The 11,354-nt window shown below is 40.5% G+C and overlaps 1 protein-coding gene across 3 annotated transcripts in view; it reads right to left on the reverse strand.

Moving 5' to 3' along the window:
* BLTP3B (bridge-like lipid transfer protein family member 3B) overlaps positions 1-9,628 on the reverse strand; it is a 62,155-nt gene extending 52,527 nt beyond the window's left edge. For 2 of the 3 annotated variants that reach the window (XM_086750917.1, XM_086750924.1), the window contains exon 1: positions 1,683-1,799. Coding sequence is in view for 1 of the 3 variants with exons in the window: in XM_086750909.1 (XP_086607035.1) it covers positions 9,459-9,502 (44 nt within the window). In the remaining 2 variants the exon portion in view is untranslated. Of the gene's footprint in view, positions 1-1,682; positions 1,800-9,458 lie in introns of those variants that run through there. The other variant, XM_086750909.1, reaches the window with a different exon arrangement.
* Positions 9,629-11,354: the final 1,726 nt, after the last annotated feature.

Raw genomic sequence — 11,354 nt, forward strand, 5'->3', positions numbered from 1 at the left:
ACATGAGACAAGCCCAAAACACTACCTACAACCCTACAGCTTCAGGTGTGACTTTTCGTCCTACGGTACAGGACCTGAACCACCTAAGGCTCATCAGGCCTTCTGACCTATCATAGTCAAAAGCAATCTTCCTTTCCAGGCAAACCACTAATTAAGACCCTGACTCAAGAACCAGCCCATACTTGTGTAACATGTCTGGTGCAGTGTCACACCATCCCCCTTATCTCTCCCCCTCTAAGAGGTGGGGTGCCAAATAGTACATCTCCTTTGCTGAAGCTTTCCAAATAATTGCTTCCACTTCATCACGACACAGAAGGGCTTCAGTGTGGACTTCTACTCCGGGTGACTTCCTAAAGACAGCGTAGTACACTCATGCATTCACTGTAGGACCCTGTTCATACTTTCTCAAATACTGACATTCCTACCAACTGTCTTAACTTGAAAGCACATAAAGATTGCCCTAGTTAGTCCTGTAATAATACATACAGGAAATTATTTTCTTCTTATTTGGAAAAACTGTGTCAGTTGCTCTTTGGGTACAGGCAGAACTGAAACAGCTGCTGTCATCAATGGCTATTATCTAATTACATGTCATGCAGCAGATCTGCTCAGATATAGCCAATCACTATGCATAAATGAGGAGCTTACACCGCATGAATGATAATCATCATGTAAGTAAAATATTGCTCAAGTAATTTCTGTTTCATTTATGATAAATCCTCACACAGACCAATATTAACTTTTCTATTCCATGAGTCTTTTCACATATCATTTACAGAAAATGATCAATACTATCAAACTTAAAAACTTGTTTCAAACATGACAATCCTATACATGACAGACCTTAATCTGTACGTTGAGTAAAAGATAATACACAATCTTTATTATACTAAACATATGTGGCAAGGTATATGCAATTTCCATACTGGAGGTAGCAAAAATAACAAATCCCATTTTGAGAATTCACTTACACCTGATAACAATTACATTCCACTCCAAATACAACATTCTTTAACTCATGCAAAGAAAAGCCACTTGATGCAAAAGAATTTTATAAATTTAAAATCAATAAACAACAGTTCAGTGTAAAAGCATGATAACATCTGCCTTTTGGAAATTGCAGCTTTTATTTATGTGACATTAGCAGGTGTCTTTTTAATGCTAACTGATCAGATCTCACAACAAAATATTTTTTTTGATGAGACATTAACTATAAGGACTGTTTTAATTTAAAAAAAAATACAGTTATTCTCTTATGTAAACTATGTAAAAAGCTGACCAGTCCTTCAAATATCTGTCAATATAGAGGTAATAAACATCAAGTTACGAAAATGAATTAAATAGGACTAAATGATAAACAAGGGATGTCAAATAGACTAAAGATACTGAGAAACACCTAGAAGATTACATTTAGGAAATATACATAAAGGTATTTTTATAATGGGGTTGCTGGTTTACTTCACAAACCAGTTTTGCAAATTTAGTTTAGGACTTATAAAAAAAAAAAATAGTTGCATAGCAAACCATTATTTTTTGCAGAAATGTAAGTTACAAAAAAAAAAAAAAACAGAAGACAGAGAAAACCCCATTAACATTTTACAGAGCTCATTTCACTCCCAAATTTGTATAAATGCATACCACCTCTTACATTTACTCTACAAAGGTGGGAGAGGGGAAGTTACCTGAGGGCAAGGTATTCAGACAAAAGGCCCCTACTCCTGGTGAAAGCAAGTGGTCAGTTGCCACGGCTTCTGAGAAGCTTCTGGTACTCATTTTGGTAGTAAGGATATTCACAGCAAACCAATCTCCACCAGAGCCAGCTGGGATCACTGCAGGGAATGGGACACAGGGGACACACAAGGGATCAAGTTCAAAGGGAAAGAGGAGTGATACAATAATGTAAGAGAGTTTCAGCTAAAGAGAACTGCAGTTACAACAGTTTGTTACACATTATGACATTATAGAACTAAAAAGGAAATAGAGTTGTGTAAAATGCTGATTCCTGTGAGAATATCCCTTGCTGTCTGACACTACAATACTGCAGCCATGTTTAAATGAACAGCTTATGGAGAAAGTTTTAATCACGCAGAAAATGTCTATATAATAGAGCCAAGTGGTTTCAGAGATACTCAGTAAGCGTATTTGGAATGCGAGAAGGAAGATAGCCCGGAGATGCGGCATAAGAGCTTTTTATTTTATTTTGAAATGGAAGACAGCTTTTCAATTTCATTTTGCCTAGCCTGAGATTCCTCAGCCCACATTATTTGTTCCCATTCATGGTGTCTCAACTTCACCTATTCACAAGTCGCACTAAAGAAACATGACTACACAAAGGTAAGGGAATGGGACTTCTTGCATTTGGTTTTGGGTTTGGGGCAGTGCTACAAAGATCTGCACACTCTTCACATTCTGATTTTGCAGGTTATAATCAGTACATCAAACTTCTCAAAAATTTAAAAATAGAACATTTTGGCAAACCATATGGTAACTTTTTTAAAAAAAGAAAATTTTTGTTAATTGTCTTCACTTTGAAAAGATGCCTCCACCTAAATATAATTAATTCCTGCACTTCCATCCTTTTGGGTACGATAAAATCCAAGCATCTGGACAGCGCTATTGTAGGCAGTTTGTTGAGATATTCAAACAACATTTAAGGATTTATCACTAAAGTGAATTACAGATACCTAGTTACAAATTATTATTTTTCTAAGGTCTTCAGATCCCCAGCAACGGGAGCAACCACAACATGAAAATTGTTCCAGAAGTAAGCAACCACATAACCTCCAGATTCCTGGGTAGCTGGATCCCAAGGCTGCTTCCTTGGCAGTCAGGTAACAGAACAGGTCAGTTTCCCTGAGAAAATAAAAGCTCTGCTATGCTCAAGCTATACGGTAAGCTGCATGGCACAGCGGCCACAAAATCTGTACTGGGGACATGCTTCACACAGCAAGGCCCCTACATGAACACAGGGAAGCCTGGAAGTACTAAAAGCCACAGCCTGAGCTGGAGCTCTTTTCTTACTTTCCTCTCCTGTTTCTTCTCATGTAAGAGGAGAGAATGAAGAGATCTGAACCCTGGTTAACATTAGTTCCGTAAAGCTATACAGAACAACTCAGGTGGGAGCTACCAGATTGAGAAACTTGGGTACCCCTGCAAGCAGCCAAAACCTAGATATGTTGTGCAAGCACTTGTTAGCAATTACTCTCATGATTTGCAAAAACATCTGTGAAAAAAAAAAAAAAAAATCACTTTGTTTAAGCCTTTATAATTGCATTAATGTTTCATCAGAAATTATCTGACCTCCTTTGCTCAATCTGCTTGTACAAGAAAGCAGAAAATAAACAAAATACACATTAACAAACACCTCTCACTCTGAACGTTATTTAGTACATACTTTTACAGCTCTTGAATTAAAAAAAAAAAAACACAAAACCAAAACTCACCGAAGATTCAGCAAGAGAAAGACTAAATTTCAAAAAAAATGTAACTGCGGCCTTTGTTTTGATTCTTATACATTCCATACTCATTCAAACACAAGACATAATTTTATTCCTCACAGGCTTTATTTAAATACCTTTTTTTTTTCCTGAAAATGCTTTACACTAACTATTAGCTACTTGAACAGAAAGTAATCTTCAAAGTAATTTTCATTCTGAAACTTATTTCCTAGTAAAAATACTGCAAGAATAATTTAAAGAAAATGATTGCATACTATAGAAGTCAAATGCTAATGAGTAATTCCTGTTAATTCTGCAAATGCATTAATTTTATAACGTATACCTAAGAGTTGTCTGACTTCAAAGCTTCAGCAGAACTTGAATTGCACAAATAAAATGTCTGCAGAATCAGCATCCAGATTTATAATACATTTGCAAAAATAATGTAAAACAAACTGAAAACCTGAAGTCAACTTCTGTGAGTTTGTTTCATTTACACGAATGCTACTGAAAGCTTCAGAGAAGTAACACAAGATTTAATAGGTTTAAATCTTAATAAATGTCACGATTAAGAATTCTACAAGCAAATACATTATTGCTGGTTTATTTCCAAAATGCCTGTATGATTTCATAAAGCACCACAGAAATTTCAGTTTGGCTTTTTGGAAGATGTTCTGTTACAAAAGCTTAAAATGCAACACGATGCATGAAGCTACTAACAAAAATAGAAGAAAGTTAAAGTTTTTTAATTTTTGTTGGGGGAAAAAAAAAAAAAAAAGCATTTATTGATTCCTTTATGCTCATCAGAACACTACCAGCACATTCACACAAAGTTGTTGGCATGAAGTCTCCCCTTAAATACAAGAAGTACTGAATTTCAAACGTAAGAGAATTTAAGAAATAAAGGATCACAATGAAACTTTAAATTGCTGTTTCTCTTCATCCTCTTCTGCCATCTCAAGCAGTTCTGCTTTACTACCTGTCCTTTTGCAGACTCCTTCTTTCAGTAGGTGCAGCATTTTTTTATGATAGACATTATGCTAATGCTTTTCGTAAGCATTCAGATTCAATATAGATTCATTCAGAACAATGTAGATTGTTATGTCTACGTTGTGTTTTGCAATTTTCCCACATAGTACACAAGTCAAGAAAGTCAGTGACATAGAATACACGCTGTAAAATCTTCAGTACAAGCAAAGAGAGAAGCTGTTTTATGCTTGTTCTAGGAAAACTACACACTTTGTGTTATCTGCCTGGCTGAAAGAATAGGGTAACTTTCACAAAACTAAAGTGACACAGAAGTGGAATACACAAAACTGAAAATAAGCAAAAATTCTACTTCTTTTACCACTAGCAGAAGTTTCAAAGCTCATCCAAACAATTTTGGTCATTTAGTTACAGGAACAAACAAGGCCATTCTGGCCAAATAAAGGTGTTACATTGGTAGATTCTGAAAGGAGTCATCTCAGATCGCTTGTGATGGCGACATCCCTCACTAAACAGGCATGTCTTACTGGTATAAAAGCAGGGCAATATGCAAGTCAAATATTTAGGTAGGACATGTATCAGTGAAGTTGTACCAGATGATGTAGGATGTCACTGTTTACAGCAGGATGAGCTGATTCCTGATATCCATACAATTAGGATGCTGTTCTTTGTAAAACCAATCTTCATATGCGTTTTAGAATTACTTTCCAAATATGAGGTAAAAAAAAAATGTCACAAAGTTTACTGCAATTTTCTTCTATTGAAATCTTCGTATTTTCACATCTGTTGCTTCAGGTGAGTAAAACCAAAGGAGGTCTAAGTTCATGCAGAACATTAACTAATGACACAAACTGAAAACAATCTGAGTGTCTGCCATATTAAACACTTTTAAGCCTCTTACTGTTTTGTTTGTGAAAAGAGCAAATAAAATTCAAACAAAGAACGTATTTTTTTAAGTTAAAGTATGTGTTATCATTGGCAAACTTAAGAGTTAATACCTAATTGAGCTGAAGAATGCCATATTCACTGGGGCTACTTAACACAATGTAGAGGTAAAGTTTGTAAAGCTTTCCTTCATGCTTCTTAGATATATTTTGATAAACAAAACTGTTTTTCACAGAAAGGCATGTATTTTGTAGATACATACAGAGAAGATTCAGCTAGGCCACTCATTAATTAGAACGGGAATTTCAGTCAATGATACTAAAAGACAAAAACAAAACAAACTCAGAAAAAAAGAACAACTTATACAAGTCTGTGTCAGACTTACACCTAATCTCTGTCAGCATCTCTGATGCAAACAACTCAAGATTCAAAGCCCTGTGGTGGAGATGAATAATATCCTTCTAACCACAGACAGCATAACAGGAACACTACTGTGAACTTGCAGAGGGCAATCTAGAGTTCTACCAAAAAATCTTTAACACCATTGTTTTATACACTTGTCCACAAAGTCTAACCAGGAAAAAAGAAGTAATGATGAAGGCTATCTGCTATTATCATAGCAGATCAGTGTACAAAAAAAATCTTGTGATAAAAGAAGCTGTTCAACAAGCCTCTTACCCATGAAAGCATATAACTGCACATAAGAAGATTCAACAAAAGTTTCAGTTCACTGGGGAAGATCTTGACAGTGAATGCACAATGTCTCATTCCTACCTCTGCAAGGATAATGTCATTATCCAGATTCTTGTTTCATTTTAAGCCACATGTATTACAAAATAAAGACACTTCACCATCCACATTCTCAAAAAATACAACTAACACAATATGGAGCTGACAAAAACTCAAGCCTTCAAATGACAAATGCACCTCTTCAGCTTCGCAGATAGCATTTAGTCTCATATTCTGTGACAAGCACCACATAATCTGAAGAACAACAGCAAAAATTATTTTGTTCCCCCCTCTTTCCTCCTTCTCATTTTCTTCCACAGCTTTAGAGAAGAGCAACGCATGTTGAAGACCAAGGACACAGCTAATATTTTAGAAGTTTTTATAAGACTGAAAACTGATCACCAGATCCTGACATAGCATACAGGGTTGTTACAAGCTGAGTAAATAAGATCTGCTACCCTCACTGTTCTTAAGCTGTAACACAGCAACAACAAAAAGCTTTTACAAAGGCAAAAGGTCATTTAGCTACCAAAACGCAGTTTGAGTCTTCCTCTTCTTGTTTTCAGACCTTACAAGACTCATACCTATGTAAAAGTTTTCCCTAGCCAACAAACGTAAAATGATAAGGCTCCTTCACAACACCGGCGTCCATATCAGTTCATGTAAAAGCACTGTAAACTGCTAAATGGAAACTACGCTGGATGACACAATGCTTTTAAATCGGCAGATACAGTATCTAGAGAGCAAGAAAGATGAAAACTGCTAATACATGAGTAACAGATATTGCAGCAATCTTCATAGCAAATATTGCTAAATCCATGATGATATGGGGGAGCTGGACAAGACGACCTCAAGAGATTCCTTCCAACTTCAATCATTCTGCAATTCTGTGATTTGTGGCAAAAAAAAAAAAGGAAAGTACTTCTCTGTAGCTGAAGGTACAAGTTTGTACATTCTATTTGTTCTTTGAAGTACATATTAGATTTGGCTTTGTTCAAACATGAAGAGAAATACAGTCATCAAAAATGAAAGCAAATCGAGATAACAGGATAATTCTTTCTACTTGTCCTTTATTATATATGGACTTCTTCCAGTATACTTTAATCCTGCCACTCATACCTGCTTTGCTGAAGATGGCAAACAGGCATTAGTTCTGAGGAAGTATGAAAACTGCAGAACAGGAACCAATAGAGTACAAAGTGAAAGTGTCCTTTGGCACCCTCTGTATTACAGGAAATCCCTTATGTATTTGGCTCCAGACTGAAATAAAACAGTGTGTGAAGCCTACCTTAATTGTGTTCCTAGAAAACATATTAAAGAAAAACATGAAATAAAGAACATTACAATTTTTGTTGAAAAACCAAGTTCCTGAAATTTAAAAAGCCACCAGGTTTACAAGTGCTTATGTCACCTGAATTCTCTTTTCTTGTGTAATCAACTTTTGCAATCACTGAAACACCAGTTCTGCAAGGAGAAAAGATATTATCTGATCATGTGATTGAGAACACCCGTACCTAGGGGCTTAATAATACTACTACCTATATTTTAGGTAGCAAACACCTTTTAATGTCAGCATAGTGCGGATTGTGAACCTCAACTTCAACTTGCAAACCTCAGATTGCTAGATATATCTCATAAGCTTTTTAAAAATTATGCAACTTGTCACAATCAATTGACGTAGTCTTCCTGAGCGAGCATTATCACATCATACAAAAAAGCACAGATTTATCAACATTAGAAAGTACTTAATTCTAATCTATGCAGCTGTTTATTTGAAAAACTAGACAAAAAACAGCTCATGTTACTCATCCCCTGTTCCCACACACATTTTAGAATTTAACTTGTAGCACAAAGACTCGAACAAAGAGTTCACGTCTCTTTCCATACAGCTTGCTAAACAGCACTACAGGAAGTGAGCTATATCAGTCAATTAAGACCAGTGATTCCATGCACATTTCTGACTGGAAAACTGACTCAAGGCTGATGACATCTTCACATTGCATTTCTATTCTCACAGTGCTCAGTTATTTTCACGTGAAGACAAGATTTCTTTACCAGCATTCCCAGCTACAAAACTCATCAGTAGGGTGGAAGAGAAAAATTATTCTACTACTGCTTCATGCATCATCTTTAGGGGATAGATAGCAAAGGATATGGAATGAGAATTTTGTTTTCCTTGTGCATCATCAACAGACTAGTCAAATGACAATCTGTCATTCCCTTTGATCTTCTCTATTTATTAGCATCGACGAAAATAAACACCTTTCAGAAGTACCACACAAAATTATATTTTGAAAAAATAAGCAAATAAGGGATGAATATTTCAGGTTATATTTTTTAATTTATAAAAGTAAGTGCTGAATAACAACAATACTGTGGTATCACGACAGAACAAGTACCTGATAGGTTATTGTCTCTCTTTCAGAAATGGGAGAAATGTGGCTTTTTAAAACTGTATCAATCAGATTGTGTACTTTCCTCAGTTTTTCCATCTTTCAAGCAAACAGCATTGACAGCTACTGAATATCGGGGGGGGGGGGGGGTGTTTTGTTTGGGTTTTTTTGTTTGTTTCAACCCACGAGGCACGTTAGGTAGGATTTCAGCCACTCAGAAAACGTCGGACTTATCTCATCCCTCTGCGTGCAGTGGAACGCGTCTCTTTTGTTACCCGCCCTCACCTGCTCCTGCTGCAAGAGCTGAGACGTCGCCACCAGACCTGCAAGGACACAAGCCCCGCTCCCACACCCCCAGCCAGCCGCCGAACTGGGAAAGCTTGCATTAAACCCCCCCGCCGCCTTTGAATCACGACAGGATCTGGGTCCCCTCCCTACACTTTTCTTCTCCACGCTCCCCCTCGCACACCTTCGCGCCGCCACCGGCTACTCTGGTCGGGGGGGGGGGGGTGGGGGGGGGGAACGGGGGGGGGACGGGGACGACGGGACGGACCCGCGGACCCCCCCACCCAGCGCCTCCCGCCGAGGGGCTGGGCCGTGGCCTCCCGGGGGACGCGGGCCCGCTGCCAGGGCAGCCCCCGCCCGGTTCGGCTCGGCGCTGCGGGGGCAGCCACCGCTTGCACAGCGGGGAGGCCACCGGAGCTCGGCGGTGATTCACACGGTGACTCCTTTCTGCGCCAGGCACACCGAGCCCCCTCTTCTTGTCTCGGGCGGGCGTCTGCGCCACCCCCCTCCACGCCCGGCGCCACCGGGCGAGGAGGGTAGGGGGTCATCGATGCGGCTGTCACCACCGGCTGCCCCCTCCGCCTCCAACAGTCACCCCGAGGAGGCGGCTCCAGCTCCACCCTCCGCGGGCTTAATGAAGGCCGGTCCCCCCGCCCTATGGGCCGCTCTCCGCCGGGGAGCTGCCGCCGTCCCCCCCGGCCGCACACCCGTCAGCCTACCCTGGGCACGGCGCCCCACTGACCTAGAAAGATGCTTCAGGATCTGCTTCTTGATAATCCCCGCCATGGTGTCTGCCGGCCCGCGCCCCTCACGACGACCGGCCGGGACCAGAGACGCGCCTCATCCCTCCCCTTGTCCGAGGCGGGGAGACCGCCGTGAGCGGAGCCGCTGCCTCCGCTCGCCCTTACTCGACGCCGGCCGCCATCTTGGCTGCAGCATCGCCTAGTGACGGGCGAGCGGGGGCGGCAACGGGGCGGGATGGACCGTACCCGGAGCCACCGCCCCGCGCGGGGAGCGGCAGCCCTAGGCCCATGAGGGCGGGGAAGAGGCCACCTCCTCCGCTCAGCTCGCAGGGCCCGTGGCAGGGGCCGCCCCCGCCACCCGCTGCGGCCGTGGTCCGTTTGGTCTGTGCCGCTGTGTCACCTCAGCGCCCGCAGCCTCTGCCCGCCCCAGGCCGCACCGCCCGCCTTTTCTCCGCCGGCTGCGACTGTCCGCTCTTTTCAGCCTTCCCAGCTCCAAAACTCTGAAAGTGTCTGTGTCCCCCGGCCTGTGGCTCAGTCCCTCCTCCCGCCTGTGGAGACTCTTCCCCCTCACCCCCCCGCCCCGCACCTATGTAACTGATATCAATTGTTATTTCTGTTGAAAATCGGTTATAAAGTGCCACTAAAAGGTGTCATGTGTCACCAAAGCAACAACAAAAAAAAATCTAGTATGTAGCAGGAATTCCTCTCAATAAAATGTGTATTACCTATGTGCGTTCAATACCTGGTGTTGGTATCTGCGTGTCATGCTCTTCCCCAGTGTCAGAGCTGCAACTGACTGGCAGAGCTCATTCACAGAAGCAGTACTAAGTTACTTTAAGTTTTCAGATAATCTCCATTATTCTAGCTCTTTTCTAATACATTTCACCTTGATCAGCCAAGTGAGACATTTACCCTTTTATCTCTCTCTTATTTCCATCTGGGATCCCAAAAATCATTCCAAAATGATGCACCAAGCAAGGAAACAACCTCAGAAGCAACAAATTCAGCCCTGCCATCTGTTTTTCCAGAGGAAGGTAGAAGAGTTGCTTTGGCAGCAAGCCTTGCCCCATCAGCCGCACGCCTTCTCCTGCGCCTGATTCTGGCCCAGCTGAGGGCCAGGATGGGTACTGCTCCTACAGCACCAAACAAAAGGAACAAGGCCAGATAAAAAGAAGAAAAGCTTCCTGACAGAAATTTGTAATGATATGGCAATAAATTCATATGTATACACACATCTATAATATTTCCCTTAACCTGAATTTCTCAGCAATTACTCAAACCTACAGACTTGTAAAATCAGGTTGTTCCCCAGGTGCTTACATTTCACTGGGTATCTGTGGCAAGTACAAAGCCTACAAGTTATTTTAATTTAGGGAGAATAGCTTCTCATGCTAGAGCAAAATTTCCAAGTGAGTTAAAAAATAACTATCTTGTATTAGTTTTGTTCATCCAGTAACCCTCTTATCTGAGCATCCCTCATTCGGAAAAGGTATCTTGAAAAATTTCAGTGCTGGGTAACCAAGTACCCTAAATAGTAGTATTAACTGGAAAAAGAAAAAAAATAACAATTGTAAAACCAACAAGCTTTTCAGATGTGACCTCTATATGAAGAATGGCTTGGTAACATAGCCTCTGTAATATAATCTAGAGCTGCAGGGGAAAGACATCAGAAACTTGTTTCTTATGTACATAACAGATTAATAATTTACATGCAATGAACCAAAACCCCAAGGGCCTTTAAGTCAGAACTATGAAGCAGTAACAGAAAAAAAAACAGGTCAGGAGATGAATGTTTTCAATTGATTTTTCCAGGCATTTAAAAATCAGTCAGTTATGTAATACTGGCCTCATTATATTATTTAAAGAGATTTACGAAGTGGGAATGAGCTGTGCAT

The sequence above is a fragment of the Chlamydotis macqueenii genome, chromosome 1 (genome assembly GCF_036417535.1).
Source record: "Chlamydotis macqueenii isolate bChlMac1 chromosome 1, bChlMac1.mat, whole genome shotgun sequence".
Lineage (NCBI taxonomy): Eukaryota > Metazoa > Chordata > Aves > Otidiformes > Otididae > Chlamydotis > Chlamydotis macqueenii.